At 38.9% G+C, this 18,289-nt stretch overlaps 1 protein-coding gene across 1 annotated transcript in view; it reads left to right on the forward strand.

Annotated features, from left to right (window-relative positions):
- Nucleotides 1-18,289, forward strand: part of sned1 (sushi, nidogen and EGF-like domains 1) — a 29,412-nt gene that overhangs the window by 3,974 nt on the left and 7,149 nt on the right. Inside the window, 22 exon segments of the mRNA XM_043241060.1 lie at nucleotides 1,646-1,933; nucleotides 2,170-2,310; nucleotides 2,434-2,596; nucleotides 2,709-2,834; nucleotides 3,156-3,269; nucleotides 3,744-3,857; nucleotides 4,455-4,568; nucleotides 5,153-5,203; nucleotides 5,295-5,402; nucleotides 6,720-6,812; nucleotides 7,828-7,959; nucleotides 8,296-8,415; nucleotides 8,538-8,654; nucleotides 10,309-10,452; nucleotides 11,391-11,564; nucleotides 12,188-12,301; nucleotides 12,408-12,521; nucleotides 14,328-14,441; nucleotides 14,703-14,819; nucleotides 16,037-16,324; nucleotides 16,629-16,812; nucleotides 18,272-18,289. The exon segment at nucleotides 18,272-18,289 is cut by the window's right edge and continues 95 nt beyond it. Of these exon segments, the coding sequence (XP_043096995.1) occupies nucleotides 1,646-1,933; nucleotides 2,170-2,310; nucleotides 2,434-2,596; nucleotides 2,709-2,834; nucleotides 3,156-3,269; nucleotides 3,744-3,857; nucleotides 4,455-4,568; nucleotides 5,153-5,203; nucleotides 5,295-5,402; nucleotides 6,720-6,812; nucleotides 7,828-7,959; nucleotides 8,296-8,415; nucleotides 8,538-8,654; nucleotides 10,309-10,452; nucleotides 11,391-11,564; nucleotides 12,188-12,301; nucleotides 12,408-12,521; nucleotides 14,328-14,441; nucleotides 14,703-14,819; nucleotides 16,037-16,324; nucleotides 16,629-16,812; nucleotides 18,272-18,289 (2,948 nt within the window).

Below are 18,289 nucleotides of genomic sequence, written 5' to 3' on the forward strand. Positions count from 1 at the left end.
TCTTTTCCCAGTTTGCTGCTTATATCATTAGCATGCAATGGTTTAGTACTGCAGCTCATTCTCAAGTGTTTTGGTCATCTGTGAAACATTTACTCTAAATCACACTTTGGTTCCTGTCAAGGGTTTGTATCTGTCAGTGAACTGTGCCTGCACTTTCCATCCCTCCATCTTTTCCATTTCTCCTGCTTCTCTCTCTTTGTCTTTTCTTTCATTCTTCTGCTCTCACAGGGCTCCTTTCTATGACCCCAGAGTTGTGGCCCTGCAGGCTTCACTCTGCTTCTCTATGTTAACCACACTCTTGCCACAGCACGCTGATGCAGAGAGGGGAAGACTGCGGTCGGCCAATTAACCAAGCACCCGAGTCAGGCCAAACAAAACTTCCTCTACTGTTTTTACAGCAAAGGCCTCCGAATTATGGTTTCCATACGCATGGGGAGGGGAGAAGAAAGGCCATGTGTCTGACATTGCCTTTGTTGCTGTTGCTGTTGCCAGAACTGGGTACAAATGAGTGAAATGATGGGACAGGGAAGTTGGCATTGGGGAGTGAACACCTGGAGAGGGGTACAACTGTGCAGGTGCAAAGTGACTAGCGTAAGTTAGCATTAGATACACTCAATGAGCAACTCTGTTGCTCTGTGCTGTGACATTCTGATATAGGGCAGAAAGGTGACTGATAGTTTGGGAAGGATTTTAAATTTCCACTGGGCAACTATTGAGGTAAGCTTAATTGCAAACCTCCACAAAAATGGAGAAGCAGAAAGCTATGGAATATTTTCACACAACCCTGTTGGCCTGTTTGGTGAATTTGCTTGAATATTCATATCAGTTGTATAACACTGTGCCTCTGTACACTCTAAGGTTTTGTCAATATCAGTCTGGCTGGACATTCATCACAGGAGTAGACTCAGTCAACAGAGTAAAGCCAGTGGTCAGCAAAGCAAGTGTTGGGCTCTGTGGTTACTTTAGAGGCAGTTATAAAGGCCTCACCCTCTAAAACCACTTCTAGTGGACAAGAGCCAGGGCAGGTGTGTCAGAATGTGTATGTGTGTCCCCGGTTTTCTCAGCTGCAAGACGTGGATGTCTGGCAGAACAAGGCAGCTGTCTGTTCCCTGATGGGAAATGGATACATCTGCCACAGGAGCCTGCCTCACTCTTTCATCCTGCAATGCTACTGCTCACTCTCATGTGTCAACACACCGCTGGACACCTCAGCCTGTCTCCGCTTATTCCCAGCCAGCATGTTCCATACATCATAGACATCCGATTACTGTTCCAGGTCCTTTGCAATATCTATCCCAAGAGTCACTGCAAGAAAGTGAATTGTCCTTTAAAAGTTCTGCTTGAAAAGTCATTTAAAAATCATTGGAGTTTTGTTGGTCTACAACTTTTTTACTTTACAGTACTACAAAGTGAACCAACCCAGTCTCTGTTGTCAGGTATATTTGAGTGTGGAAATAATTTTAAGAAGTGAAATATGTTATTTGTGCAACTCAGAAAGTGAATGTCCAAACATGCAGCTCATGGTGTGGTAAAGCTTCAGTAGTGGAATCTAGAAGTGAGTGCCAAGGAGGTGAGCTGAAGGAAGCTTTGTGTGCTGACTCTGCTAACCCTGAGCATGTACCTGCTCTTCTTTTCTGTCTTCAAGGTCAACAACAATGGCCTGGTGTCTTTTCTGAGGGAGGTTTCCCAGTTCACGCCTGTTGCATTCCCCATTGCTGGAGACCGCAGAGTTGTGGCTCCGTTCTGGGCAGATGTAGATAACCGACGGGCAGGAAAAGTTTTTTATCGAGAGACCAAAGATCCTGCCATCCTGAGAAGAGCCACTACAGACATGAATCGCTACTTTCCTGAGTTCCCTATGTTCGTCACTACATGGGCGCTGATTGCTACCTGGCATCAAGTCACATTTTTTGGTGGCAGCTCAATAACTCCGGTACCAAGTTCATGTCCTTTTTTATGTTTTGTCTAGAAGATCATCTAACACTTGGTTTCTCAGGTCTGGCCCTCAAGGTTTGCTGTATAGAAGAGTTGGTACCTGATCAAAATTCTCAAAATCTCTGCAGAACAGTGGACCTCAATGGCCAGATTTAAGAAAATCTGTTCTAACAATTAAATAAAAATTCTGAATACTGGTTGTGACAACTGACTTTCTCTCTGACTTCTCTCAAGGTCAATACATTTCAAGTAGTTCTCATCACAGATGGTGAGCTCTCCTTCACCATCTTCCAGTACCACAATATTTCTTGGACAACAGGGATGCATGCTACCAGTGGTGGTGACCTAGCCGGCTTGGGAGGCATAGCTGCACAGGTAAGGTCATTGCCTTTACTCATGTTTTTTTTTTTTGTTTTGACTGAAATTACTTAAGTGACGTGTGAAATGTGAAAGAATTCACCCTGTGAGAACACTCCCCCACTTCCACTGTCTTCCTAGGCAGGTTTTAATGCTGGTGATGGGAGGCGCTATTTCAATATCCCTGGCTCTCGGACAGATGATATTGTTGAAGTTGAAACCACCACAAATGTGGGATATCCTGGTCGTTGGGTCTTTCGTATTGATGATTCTCAGGTGCAAGTGGGCAGCTGCAATGACTCAGGTATGCCATCAAAGGAAAAGGAAAAAAAAAATCAGTGTATCCAACAAATTAGAAACCATTATGGACAGGAAAATGTCAGTCTGCTCAGACTCTTTTCCATTGTGCTCCTCAGCTTCGGTCTGTGCTAACTTAAGGCCCTGTCAAAATGGTGGCCGCTGCATTGATGACTGCATAACTGGAAATCCATCTTTTACTTGCTCGTGTTTGGCTGGCTTCACTGGACGCAGGTGCCAGATAGGTAAACGAATGATGAAATCCTTCCATCCCTCACAATTCGTACTCTTCCTTTGTGTTCTTCCTCGCCAGGAAAGAGAAAGTCAGCTTGTAAAAGTAGAATTCCACCCTGCAAGCCAGGGGGACAACCTAAGGGAGAGAATTTCCCCTGGTCACATCTGTATGTAATACGCATACAGTAAAGTCTGTCCAACGTTTTCCTGTGGTCAAATAATTACCTTTTCCTTCACCCCCTGCACTTTAGGATTCCCTCATGTTTTTATTCTTATGTGCAAATCTAATAAAAGTCACATCATATTTGTTGTTTTTTTGTGCGTTTTGATAGAGGTCGATGAGTGCTCTTCATACCCCTGTCAGAATGGGGGCACATGTGTGGACAAGATCAACCACTTCATCTGCCTATGTCCAGTGGGATTCGTAGGGACAACATGTGAAACAGGTAAACTCTTCAATTCTTCAAACCCAATTTTTCAATTATCAGACTCCAATTTCAATTATGCATTGCATGTAAGTTCAGGAAAAGAAGAAAACTTTACTCAAATATAAATAAGAAGCTTCTATTTTTACAATGTTCAGTGTGAGTCTCTTCTCAAAAAGTTATCCATTGAGGACTAAAATAGCGAGTGAAAATGTATGTGAGTTTTGAACTCAGCAAGCTCTTCTTTTCATGCTGCGGCCTTTCTCCTCTCTGATTTTGTCCTCCCCTCCTCCCTTAGCGCTCTGCTGGCTTCGACCTCTTTCTCGTTCCCACAGTCCAGCCTGCAGAGATGTATCAAACCTCTAATACCTTTCACAGCCAGAAGTGCATAGTTTCAGAGTGAGGGGAACGGTGTGGAGGATATATTAATCAGCTGAATAAATATTCAGTGTGTGTGTGTGTGTGTGTGTGTGCATGTGTGTTTATTGCCGGCAGACATAGACGAGTGCCAGGAGACCCCATGCCTCAATGGAGCACAGTGCATACAGGGTGTAGGCAACTTCACCTGCGTATGCCAAGCAGGTTACACTGGGTTCCTATGCGAGTCAGGTGAGCATGGATATTGGGAATGTCACTGAAAGGCCATGGCTTTCTCCAGGAACATTTCCTTTTTTCCGCATTAGACCCATACTTATTCATTTGACAGATGGTGTTATCTAGACTGACTTCATGAAGACTGCTATAGTGCAGTACTTTTAAGGGCAGCTAGTAAATGGAAATATATTATCAGTTACTTTGATTTCTTTCCCTGTGTTTTCATTTTGGGTCAGGTTTAATGTTCCAAATATTCTCTGAGTTCTTTGAGTAGACCTTGATATGACTTTTTAGGAAAAAGCACTGACATGATTCCCCTGCTTAACAAATTGGGCTTCCCACAATGGGGTTATTGATGAAATGCAAGCCCAGATGGGAAGTACTCTGGAAACTAAACCGCTAGCCTTTGCATATCTTGAACCCTTGTTTCTACATGAGACCAGATTACTGTTAATACTAGACACCTGGTCAATGAAACTGTACACCTGCATGAACTTTCATACACATCTTAAGACATTAATACAAACAAAACCATGCTGTTCTAAAGATTGCCTTTCTCACGCTGACAAATGATTCTCTACACTGACATGAATCTTGTGTTTTGGAATCCAGATATCAATGAGTGTGCATCCATGCCATGTTTGAATGGAGGTGTGTGTGAAGACCTGGTGAATAACTACACCTGCACCTGTACAACAAACTTCACTGGAAGCCACTGTGAGACAGGTGTGCTTTATCTCTCAAGTTCAACCCACCATATCACTTTATAAATGCCAGCCAACATATTATCCAGTCTTTGTTTTTGTTTCCCTTTGCAATGGGAAAAATGTTTAATGATAGAAGATGTTTACACAGCCTGCCACCTACTTTCCACTTTATATTTGGCTAGCTGTAACATTTTCCAACTGGGACTGACACAATAAAATTAAAAAAATAAAATGAATAAAGAGGAGGGAACACTCTGCGATAACTATGGCTTCAGGCCACATGTCTGACTAATAGAACTGCAAATAATGTCAGCCTCATCTCAAAGTTATCAGATGCTTGGTCAGCTCTTGTCTGTTCATGAAAAGAAAACTTCACTCCAGTATCAATAAAAAAGCATGCACTTCTCCAATGTCTAATGCATGGATATTCTCAAAAAAGTCCAACTATGGTTTTAGATGACGTGTCTGATTAATTTAACTAATTTTATAAAGTTGAAGTGGCTTGACCTACCACCAATGTGGATTGGTTTCATTTAAGATATATCACTTATTTAATTTTTGATGTATTAGATATTTATTTATTTATTATTTTATTCGAAACAGAGATAGTTGTCATGAAAAATTCTTCTACTACTGATGCTGCAAATCAGACAGGTAAGTCAGTTGTTCAGTTTAACTTTTTCTTGAAAGAAAAATGCTTTAACTCCCTTTCAAAAGACCATCATGTGTAATATGTCGCTTACAGTTTCCTGCGATGGAGAGAATTGTGAAAAGCATAAAATTTGCGAGTATATTGGCTCTGGAAACTATAACTGCACCTGCACCCCAGGTTATTACGGTGACGACTGTGAAGGTACAGTACTCACAGATTTTAATGCATAGTAGCTACTCTTCTTAAGTAACTCTGCATGAACATGGCACAAAAGAGAACAAGGCAGACACCACTATTCCACAGGAATTTGAAGCACTGCCTGAGGAAGACTATGCAGCCGTGATAGATGAGCATAATTATCCAAACCTACACAACCTCACCCAGTTTACTGCTCAGACCTTGCAGCAAGTCGCTTGATGTTGTAAATAATTGCTTTATGGCACTTTTTACTACTTTACCAACAAGAGGAAGGGCTCTTGTCTAGACTTAAAAGGGCCTCTGTTTTATGAGACAGTCCTAATGTTTGGAATTCACTTCCCTGCAACAAAGCAGGTGAGATTTGTTTGGATGCTCTAACATCCAACACAAATCTCCAAAGGCTTAAGTTATGAAGAAGATATGAGGTGCAATATCTTCATATTCTGCTTTATCTCATTTAGTCAATGTCAATCAGCATGATATACCTTCTCCCAGGATCACTGTGTACACTGCACATTTTGTGCCCCTATAAATTTAAAAGCCCATTGTGAGCTGTAGAAAATTCATCCTACTCGTCCACCTGGAGCTGAAATAACCATTGACTCTTATATAGACTCTCCTAAATCTCCAAAATACCTTCCTGCCCGGCTCACTTGGAATCTGTAGTGGAAAAAGTCATGCAGATCACTCAAAAATAGAAGGTAGAAGCTCACAGACAGAACCTAGGAGTGTCTAATGGAGCTCTGAGATCAAAGAGACCAACCTTAGAGACAACAAATGAAAATGGCTCCAGCAAATTAACAACCTATTAAATGCCCCTAGGGTCACACAATTTGATCATAAACATGCTACATATTATCAGAAAAAAATAACACCCTCATGCGAGCCTCCTGGACTTCAAAAGGAAGCAATTTAACAGTGATACAGCAAGTCACTTTGATCCCCTGCTGCAATTACTGAAGGAAGAGGAAAGTAAAAAGTCTTAAGCTTTACAGAATACTGACTTACAGTCATCCAGCACTATGAACTGTGTGGGAAAATTGTGGGAAAGACTGACCCAAGGAACGAGTTTATAATGTACAACAGTACAACAAATCCCACCACAGCACACAGCACACTACACTAAACTATGCACACACACACACACACAAAATGTAACATTCCCACAAATTCCACTGAATTTGCACAGATTTGACTGATCTGAAGAAAGAGTAACATTGTACAATGCTTAGAATGTTTACTTAATCCAGAAAAGTGTGCTGATCTCCTTCCAAACGTGTCTCTTTCTATTCTCTTTACATCATGGTTAAATCCCTACAGAGGAGTGTCCCTGTCAGAACGGAGGGGTTTGTGTTGATGTGAATGGCACCTGTGATTGTCCAACAGGCTTCACTGGACTATACTGTCAGTTTGGTATGTATTAAATGCAAACAAATACAGAATTTGGGTCCCACTCTATATTAGATGGCCTTTACTTTAAATGCTTTACTTACATTTAATTTCATTATTTGATACACTGTTGTGTACATACATGTTTTTACATTGTACTTATATTTTTGTTAATGATCCAAAAATCTATATTTAGTTACATCTGTAATTCATTTCTGTAATTTAGAATTACACTGTTCACTGACCCATCACTTACACCTTAACCCACCCTTACACCTACCAATACAACCAAATTTGTCCCTAACCTTACCCATATCCCACTTCAATTGCAGCAGAAGCGTTTTGCAATAGAACATAAATTCCATAAGTACATTGTACTTATTTTTTTTATTTAAGGATTGTAGTTAAGGCCACCTAATATAAAGTGTGACCAACATTATCAAATTATAGATATGAAATGTTGTATTTTTGGGACAATAATGTTAATTTCAAATTTTCCAAATTTCTCTGGTTTCCACTGTTAAAAGACTAAAAATGTTGGTAGAAAATGTAGAAGGCATAATGTTCCACATTCAGGAAGTGTTTTTATTATCAACAGGCCAAACATTTTGCAAACATTTTTGTTGGTTGTGACTGATTAGTGACAAAGGAGTCGTTACTAAATCTGTTCCAACGCTAAAGCATGGTGTTCTTGTCCTGTCTGTGCAGTTGTCTAACCATGGAACAATTTGTAATTAATCTGCCAGTGTATTAAATTATGTTTGTTTGGTTTTTTTGTTGTTGTTGTTTTTTAATTCACCATACTATGAACTATTAGACTTCATGATGGTAAAGCACTTAAATGTCCTTCATTTACTGACCAACAGAGAAAACCATATCCAATTGAAGAGTTTGTTTGGTTAGTTATCTTTTATTTGACTTTTTTCCAGTCTAAAAAGTGTGGGCAAATCACTTTATATTTAATAACGTATTCCAAAAGTAGTAGCACTGCACTCTTTTTTGTATAAAAACTAATTTTTGCAATTTTTTAACTCCTTAGAGGTAACACAAACACCCTGTAGTAACAACCGACCGTGTCCGGATGGAGGTCCATGTTTAGAGTATGGCGGCACATACCTCTGCACCTGCCAAACTGGTGTTGACTTTGATCACAAGGATTTCTATCCATATGGTAAGAGCCCTGGAGAACCTTGAAGCCATGTGCAAGCCATGGTCTCTCTCCATGACAAATTACTAAATTACTGTGCCAGGTTTTCAGGGTGGCAAAGGTCCCCAAAGCAACTAAGACGTTATGTTGAGTAAATGAGAACAGAAAGATTTATTTGCATGTTGACATAATGTGGAGGTAATGTTTCAACTTGGCTATTGAAATTCACAGAGGATCTATGCTGTGGTGTGCATTTAAATGAAATCATTCCAACATACTCAAATTAAAGTTAGTAGTGAGCGTTAAGAACGATCACATGCTGTGAAGGAACGTGGTGAAGCTGGTGTGTGTATTTTTCAGTACAGCCCCGATCAGCCTGCGATTCCTCACCGTGTCAGAATGGAGGCTATTGCTATGAGAGGGATGGAGGCTATATTTGTGAGTGCAAGCACGGCTACAGAGGCAAGCATTGCGAAAGAGGTATGTTACATCTGTTCTAAGTGTCATTGCATGCTTGCGTATTAAAAAGTAGACGCCCAATCATTTGCTGAAATCATTTAGCCTAACGGTACATACAGCATCTTTCCTCTTTTTTTCCTCAGTCAGATTAAGTATCTGTGCCTCTAGTCCCTGTCGTAATGGAGGCTCTTGTAAAGAAGAAGCTGACAGCTACCGATGTGTCTGTCCCTACCGTTTCACAGGGAAGCACTGTGAAGTGGGTATGTATATAGCATTTTATGAGAATTAAAATTCTGGTCACATTGTTTAAATAAATAGTTCACCTCGAAAATGAAAATTCTGTCATCATTTACTCACCCTCAAGTAGTACCAGACCTGTATGAATTTCTTTGTTCTGCCGAACACAAAGGAAGATATTTTTTAAAATGTTTTGGGTCATCATTGCCTTCCATAGTAGTGGATAGTGACCCAAAACAGCCTGATTACAAACTTCTCATACAGGTTAAGAACTACTTGAGGGTGAATAAATGATAACTTTTGGGTGAACTTCATAAGCATAAGCATTGAGGCCCTTTCATATCTAACATGTTTCATGGGAGAATTCTGAACTGAAACAATGGATTAGTATTAAGCTATAAACATTTGCCTGCCAACAAAGCAGTTTTCTTTTCTTTTTTTTTGTTGGTTCACAAATTTTTCTTCCTCCATCAATGAAATGTTCCATAACTGTCTGTGTGTTTTACATTTACATTACATCTATTAGTTTAGTTGGCATTGGGGAATACATCAAGTGATTACTCTTAAAGAGGCAAATATACACAGGAAGTAGGCAATGTTCAAATAAGTACAAGCTAGACTGAGGATTAAGTTTTCAGGATAAAGTCAGATAGTGACAAAAGAGAGTTTTCGTCTGTCGTTTGAAAGTTGTCAGGGAATCAGCATACCAAATAGGGTTTGGAAGGTCATTCCACCAGCCTGGAACAGTAAGCGTGAATGTACTGGAAAGTGATACTGTGATAGTACCACAAGGCATCGCTCACTAGTAGATCTTAAACTTCTGAAGACAATGTAGATTTGTAATAGTGGAAGCAGAGGGATGCTGAGCCTCTGGATGTTCTATATGCAAGAGTGATGTGATGTGGGACCTTTTGGGCTCATTGAAGACCAGTCATGTGGCTGCATTCTGAATCATTTGTAGATGTTTGATTGTGCATGACCGAAGTCCAGCCAGAAAAGCATAGCAGAATCCAGCCTAGAAATGACAAGGGCCTGGACAAGAAGTTGTGCAGCATGCTCTGTTAGGAAGGGCATGATCTTTCTGATGTTGTGCAATGCAAACCTACAAGATTGAATTGCCATGAAAGGGCCTTAAGTGTGCAATGTTAAATTCCCAGCCACCAGTGAGCTCCCAAGGGATGTTACAGCTCTCAGTCACCCTTCCTCTTCTCTTTTCTGGTCAAATGGAAGAAGAGTGTAGTCTACTTTTCTTCATGTTTGGAAAATGGCATTTCCGCACGCGCAGAGTGCCATAAAACTGCACAAAGAAAAAAACTCTTCAAAGCCAAGAAGCTTTTCATCTCTGGATTTTCATTATCCCAACTTTGTCCAACATTAGAGTTGTGCAACTGTTTGGCCTTGTGTAATGATCCAATTTGCTGGAGTTTGTTCAACACTTGGATTCCTCACATGAAGGAAAAACAACTTGCCCTGGCACATGCATGAAAAGCTGTTTCTCTTTCTCAGTGCTACTGTAATGATCAATGATTTCTCGCACATGTTGACCTCGTTTTGACGCACACATGGCCATGCTTTCTTTCTCAAATAAATATGCAAGCACACACTATATGCACATGTGCACACAGAACTGTACAACAACTGTTTTAAAATATGCTTTGTCTTATGTTTTATGTTTAGGAAAGCCAGATCCTTGTGCTTCCAGCCCCTGCCTGAACGGCGGAACATGTTTCCACTACATTGGTAAATACAAATGTGAGTGCTCCTCAACCTTCGTAGGAAGACACTGCGAGATCAACAGAGGATCCAATCCGACTTTGGAGGGTAATCAAACTCTATTTTACCTCTGAAGTACACTCAGCTGTTTGCCAACACAACAAGAATCAGGAGCTCACAAAGCTTTTTGCGGTAGTCACTATTCATTCATTTAGGGGTAACTGATATACATGTTAAGAGGAGAACAGCAGTCGTCTATCTTCATTCAGATGATGCCAGGACGAAGCAGCAGGTGCCAGTTCCTGCAGTAAACCTGGGTTGAGTGTCACCTCCCCAGAGATGAAGCTGGATAAAGTCCTCAGTGCATTTGATACTCTCGCCCTGAACAGGAGTTATAACTCTGCTGTTACAGGCCTCCGTGTTACTGTTGATTCTGCGAGCTTTTCCACAAGGTGCGGTTAAATTTGTGTCCTGCTGTTCCATGATAGGATGAAATACCATCCCCTTGTCACCTAAAACATTTCACAAAAAGGATGTTTTTACAGCTTCGCTCTATTTATGAATCTGCTCGTAGCTGTAAATGTGTATTAGGTAAAGTGAAACCGGTTTGTTCTTTATGTTTTCAGGAAAAGCAATAATTTATTTTGTAGAAAGAAACAAATAACTTGCTGCCACTGCTCATTTAAAAAAAAAAAATAGTGTTTCTGGTATTCTTTTGCAGCCACTGCATTTAATTTAACTAACTAAATTAAATTCTTAAAAAAACTAAAAATATATAAATTAAATTTTTTGGTTACAATTATGTCTGCTTCTGTGTATTTTGTTTCTTTTTTAAATAGCAAATAGCTTATACTTTGTGAAATGCATTTACATTAGTATCTATAAATATAACTATAGATAATCCACAAATATTTATCTATATTATTCATCCATAATATTTATGTATTATATTCAGCCATAATATAATTCTTTAACAGACTGTACTCATTGCCAACAGTCTGTTTGTTTATATGATATGTCATAGTTATACTCTGTGCACACTGCAGGTCTGGACTGTGGCCCCCCTGTGAAAGTCAAGCACGCAGAGGTGCAGTATTCCTCCACTTCCCCGGGCTCCATGGCTCTGTATGCATGCCACCCAGGCTACACTCCCCTTCCCAGGGCCACCCAGAGCATCTGCAGCAGCCAGGGGTCCTGGAGCCAGCCTCCAGTCTGTGAAGGTTAGTGGAGATTCAAAACCCTTGTTGTTCAAAGTTTGCCCAAGACCGTCCCGCCCTGAAACCAACATTCCAAAACGGTTGGTTGGTTTGGAATGCTGGGAAGAAGAGCTGATGAGCCTACAAAATGTCAAGCGAGTAGAAACACTCTAAAACAAATTGTAGTTTGAAACAAACATAAAGTTTGTGTAGCGTGTCAGGGTGCTAACAGAAAGCAGTCAGGCCTTGATATACAGTTCAGGGTTCTTAAAACACAAAACAATTCTGTGGTCTCTTTGTGGGACATAAAGCACGGTGCTGCTCATGCAACATGAGCTACTACAGTACATCATTTGTATCACATTAAATAAACAGTCTGAATGCACAGTGAAAATAGAAGAAATCCAAATACCTGGATTTCTGTTCATCTGATCTGACTTGCATGCAACGTGTGAAAAACCAAATATGGGCTTTTTCTGATCAACAACATGCTGTAATATGCCTTGTACACAAAATGTCTGTCTGTTTATGTAAGTTTTGTGGTGTGTGTGTTTCAGGTTTTGTTTATATGCGTGTATGTATTTTCAGGATTTGTTAAATGCTGGGATTTGTACATGAATGACTAATCATCCCCTTTACTTTTACAGAGATAAACGAGTGTTTGTCTCTGCCATGCATGAATGGGGGAACTTGTCGCGATAGGGTAGCCTCCTACCTGTGTGAATGTGAAGATGGTTTTAGTGGCCAGCGCTGTCAAACAGGTAACAATCTACATATATCTTGCTTATTCTTAATTCTCTGTCTTATGGCATATTGACATTATGCAAAACCTGGCGTCAGTTCAGATGTCTGTGAATGTTTTGACAGATATTGATGAATGCCTTTCTGAGCCATGCAAGCACGGAGGTACATGTGAGGATCAGCCTGGTTCTTACTTCTGTCACTGCCAGCAGGGCTATGCCGGACAGGACTGTGAGATAGGTAACATCACTATGTTAACTACTATAGACTGTTTTGTTGTTTTACAGCCTTTTTTTCCCACTGATGAATAGAAAAAAATCTGTGATCAATGTGATCTTAAATAAATACAAGAAACAAGAATTTTCTATTCATTGGGTGTAGCTATGGGGTTTCAACTGATTGTAGTGCAAATACACTTCTTTCTGAAATTTCTGATTTCTGTTGAGTCATTGTTATGGAAGACTTTTTCTGGTGAAAAGAACAAAAAAAACCCACTCCAAGCAGCTTTGAGTTACTTTGTCAAATGTAAAACAAATCCAGGCCATTGTGGCACAGATGATCTATGTCTTCAAAAAATGGAAGACATAGTGGAAATGTGAGTGGAAATGTAGATTTAGAATCTAAAATGATGAAGGCTGTGCAGAGAACTGTTGCTTGAATGCTTCTGAGTAGCAGTCGCAGTTTTATGGGTGAATGGCATAGGACAGTTCTGCTACAGTCTTCTACAAGGCATTTGTGAGCGTTCCTCCAGCTAGAAGGTTCCATGGTCTAATGAGACCAAAAATCAAGCGTAGCGTTATTTCTGGCAGGTCACATAAGTCAAGCTCGCCTCAGCTGACTCTCAGCTGATCCACATCTACCTATAGGGATACGACACCTATTACACCACCCATGTGAAAGGTACTTCAGTATTATCAGCAGTTTTGGATTGATCAATAGCTAATTACCCTCCTCCATCCACAACTCCTCCTCTAGGCCAGTTAGGATTCAGCCTTCTGATTCGCCTTTGAATTGGGATCATTTCTTAAATGTTTACATGAAATTATAGAACGTAAATTATATCTGCAATACATTGATGTCGGTTTTATTCTGTTTACCCTAAAAGGGTTATCACTGCTCTCATCCGTGCTAGGCTGCATGAAAGCACAAGGAGTTCTTGTCCAGAACAGAACAACACCGCCAAAACAAACTGTATGCTAATTGTCGATAACCTTTGATGAGTTAACACAGTGTATAATCAAAAAAACACCTTTCGTAATTTGTGTAACACACGGTGGAGATTCTTCTCTGCTGAATGGCTAAAAGACATGCTAAAGGTAAAGGAAACGAATGCAGCAAAATAATCAAAAATCAGGAAACCTGATGAAGTCTGCGAGACACCTACCGGGTTGGCTTGGAAAAAGGCTGTACACTCAGTCACCATGTAACCTGAATGGGGAAAAACTGCTGTGTCCAGATGTGCAAATCTAATGTTATTCGCACAGACTCAAGGCTGTAATTCTCTGCCAAAGGTGCATCTGCTAAACTCAAACACTTGAATACTTATGCACGTTTGTGAGCAATAACTGTAATAACCAATCTGTAGAAAACTTTGAAGTTAACGAATATTTGTCAGTTCATCAGTGTCAAAAGAATCCTAATAAACTATCTGCGTAAAACATCAAAACTAGACTTTTTATAGACAATTATTTTACAGCCTTAGAGTGGATTTGTTAAGCATCTACCTGAAAACAGGATCTTTGCGAACTGGGTCTTGTGCTTGTAGCTTATATAACTCAATAACTTACATAGATGTGCTACAATACGGTAACTATAGAAAGAAAACAAACCTGTTTTTGTTGAACCGTGATTCCCAACTCATTTTCCAGCTTGCATCTGCAACTGTTTTTGTCATTCTGCGTAATCTGCTTTCCCCTTCATTCTGATTTTCACTAAATCTGATTTGATACACAAACTCTTCACACCTGCTTCATCTCTTACAAACAGCCCACCTCTCGGAATAAAGGATTTTCCGTCTTATGATACGGATGTGTGTTTGTTCTGCAGAACAGGATGGATGTGAGCCAAATCCTTGCTTGAATGGAGGTGTATGCCGAGGCTACAGGAGAAACCACCTGTGTGTGTGTAAAGAGGGTTACGTCGGAGACCGCTGCCAGACATGTATGTTAACATTATTAAACATTACCCCTGAAATTGTGCACAGTACAAAACAATGAAAGAATAGCCAAGAAGTGTCGAGATTGCGCTAAGTAACACTGAATTCTGAATTCTGAATTTTTTTCTTGATGTGAATAAAATAAAGCTTTATCGCTCTCATATCTGTGCATCCTTACACTTTCTGGAAGTCCAAGGTTGTTATATTAGCTCTGTACCTTCGTCAGATGCCTTCAGTGTCTGAATTGGTCTTCTTTTGCCGTCTAGTGGAGAACCCGTGTGTACTGCAGCCGTGCGGGAGCCGAGGCGTCTGTTGGAGCGACAGAAGAGGGAACTACAGCTGCGCCTGCAGGGTGGGCCACACAGGCAGAGACTGTGAGAGAGGTCAGCTCCCGATCTTCCATTATTCAAAATCAACCCATACCCATTCATTTTATTTAAGTGGAGGCTATTTAGAAAAGAAACTGGATATTAAGATAAAATGGAATTCAGAGTGTGTGTTTTTACTGGCAAAGCGATTTGTTAAATTGCTTCGAGGGACGTTATCAATTATTCAGAGATATGGGAAGCTTGTTACTTATAACAAATTTCAAATACGGTCTGTGGATTCCTTGGTATGTATTTGGTATGTATGTCCTGCATTCATAACTAATTCATTTACCTATCATAGTTTAGAGCTGTGGTTTTTCAACCTTTTTAATTCTAACATATAACCTCCCTTTGTTCTCGACAGTGTTTGAAGAGCCCCCGTGTAGGCTAACAGGTTCCCACACGTTAAATTAAGCAACTAAAGTTACATTAATAATATGATTATTAAAACTGAAAGTTAAAATTACAAGTTTTAATAGCTGAATGGTCTTCAGGGATCCCACCTATTTAATTAATAAATTTAAACAATGTTTCCAGTGGTTCTTGTATTCATTGTTTAAGCATTTTTTGTTTATTTATACTATTTCTAGAAAAAAAAAAAAATAAATAAATTAAAAAAAAAAAAAAAAAATATATATATATATATATATATATATATATATATATATATATATATATATATATATATATATATATATATGTATTTATTTATTTATTTATTTTTATTTTATTTTTTACATCTTACAATCCTAACCCATCTTTACAATTTTGTGGAGTGTATTTTGAATACAATGTGAAAATCAATGATTATTTATGAAAATGTACATCTGATGATTTTACTCATTGTACTTTCCATTATTATGCATTTTTAAATTTCATTTGAGGGGTAGTTGCTGGTAATTGTTCGTTATACAATAACGATAAATATGGGATGCTATGTAATTCATGTTCTAATCATTAATATTAATATTTTATATACAGTAGTGTATAGGTGGATGTGTTGATTTGTACACAAATGGAAACTATCTAGTATTTAAATGCAGCAGTAAATGCAAATCATTTAATTTTGTGATTATGTATATTATATTTATATTTTAAAAAATATATGAATTAAAGATTTATGAATTAAAACACGACATATGTTTATTTAAATTGATAGATTTGGTTCCCTGGTTAAGAGTCACTGGTCTGGAGGGTGTTTGATTTATTTATAATACTTTCACCGTTCCCAGACCTGTTGCCTCCATCTGGCCTGCATGTGTTGCGGGTGGAGGAAAACGAAGTGGAGTTACGCTGGGATCAGTCAGATGCCACTCAGAATTTAATCAGCGGCTTTGCTGTTGCCTTCGCTCCTATTGGTCGTGGACCAAGGAAGACGGACTACCTGGAGAAGCAGCATTCTACTTATATACTACAGGGTCTGAACCCAGGACAGCTCTACAACATCTCCACGTTCTCCGTCAAACGCAACACCAACAGCAATGACATAAGCCAGCCAGCTTTCGCTCTCATCCGCACTAGTGAGAGCTCACATTTTTTCTTTTGTACCTACATGGTGATTATGTCACATCCTGTTTCCTTAGCACAATGTGACAGCAGTATATATATATATATATATATATATATATATATATATATATATATATATATATATATATATATATATATATACGCCTTTTTTAGGTTTATATATTTGTCAGGCATGAACTTTATGAGTGCCACAAAAAATGTGAAGTACTATTAAATGTGATGAATTTTCTCAGTAATAACTAACAGGTACATGTAAAGTATTCACTCACATGCTCTTCTCCTGTTCTGCCGCAGGGCCACGTAAGGTGGAACAGCTGGAGGTGGTGAATGTGTCCTCCTCTCAGGTATGGCTGCGCTGGCTGGTGCACGTTGGTCGCCATGTAGCGGTCAGTCAGGTTCGGGTGTCTCTGGTGCCCGCGGATGGGAGCGGACCTCGGACAGCCGTGCTCAATAGCAGCGTCACAGAGTACTCCTTCAGGTCAGTCGTGATGGCACAGAAAAAGAAAACACAAGTCTTAAGAGAAAGATTTCATAATTGGCCCATCCAGTCAGTTCAAGTGCAGTCAAAAATGTCATATTTACAATTTCTGGGTTCATAACCATATTTTACCTCTTAGCATAAAGCCAAATAACGTGTCGTGATTAATGAATCTCTAGACCTAGAAGAGTGAGATTCCAAAGGTGCACTTTAAGTGTTTAAATTGTATATCAACACATGATAAAACAAGATAATTTTTTTTTTTTTTTTTAAATGTATGTAGAACGTTTGCTTGCAATACACGTATTGGTCACTAGATGGCAATGCCATCTCATGCTTGCCTGTTGTCTTTAATTAATAGTTTGATAGTTATACATTTAAGTTCGATATGATTTACATATACCTTTTAAAAATCACCTTTTGTGTTTTCACCAAAGAAATTCGTGATTGTTTGAGTTCAAGACATGTAAGTAGTTGATGGTGATGAATTTATTTTTGAGCTTGTTAATTACTTACCACAGAACTGAACAAAAGTAGCATTGCTTCCACTTTGCGTTTAGCAGGAACAGTAACGTAAACAGTTCGTTTAGGTCCTTTTGTGGGATGAGTGGGTTCTGTAGTTCTCATTTAATTACTAATTAATTAAACTAATTAATTTCTAGTTTTTTACTTTTGAATTGCGCGAAAGCAGCCATTTTCGGACTCGTCATTTTTGGCGTTTGAAAATAATAAACAAATAAAAGCAACAAATTCATCTTTTCTATTTGTGAGCGAACGGTTTTTCATAAATGGTGTAAGAAAACTTATAATGCAGTTAAAAAAAATAGGAAAAGAGAAACAATCGAATTAATTGGCGATACACTTTTATATCTTGTCAATAAATTAACAAAAGTTATAATTTAGTCAAAAATAAATAAATATTTGATTGAATTTGGGTGGTGATCTTCATACAGATCTTAGTCTGGTTAAAAGTCGTATTGAATTTAGCATGAATCAAAAACGAGACTGTGGGCGAATAGACAGTGGCACTTCAATCCCTTACAGCCTCATTTTTATGAATGTCAAAAATGTAATAAGGCACTACTCTGAATAAGGCCTGTTAAACAAATCATAGCAAATTTCCATATTTCCATATTTCTACTCCAACATAATTTTTGATCATGGTGAACCGTGTGCTGATATGTTTACCTCTTGAGGTGGCCGTGCAGTTTATTTACATGCAAAATAAACCCTGACACAGTTCAAATGTGTCTTCTGAGAAGTTTTGATTTTACATAACTGATTACAGCCCTCCAAAATACTTTTTTGTGTGTGTGTGTGTGTGTGTGTGTGTAGATGTTTCCAGTTTGCAAAATTTTGTTGCATCACGACGTTTAACACAATGTTCTGAGCTAATAAAAAATACAAAAATGAAAATGAAAAACACATATTTTACTGATTAGTTGTGTGTAACCCACAGCACATTGCTCCCAGGTCA

Source organism: Puntigrus tetrazona, chromosome 6 (assembly GCF_018831695.1).
Source record: "Puntigrus tetrazona isolate hp1 chromosome 6, ASM1883169v1, whole genome shotgun sequence".
Lineage (NCBI taxonomy): Eukaryota > Metazoa > Chordata > Actinopteri > Cypriniformes > Cyprinidae > Puntigrus > Puntigrus tetrazona.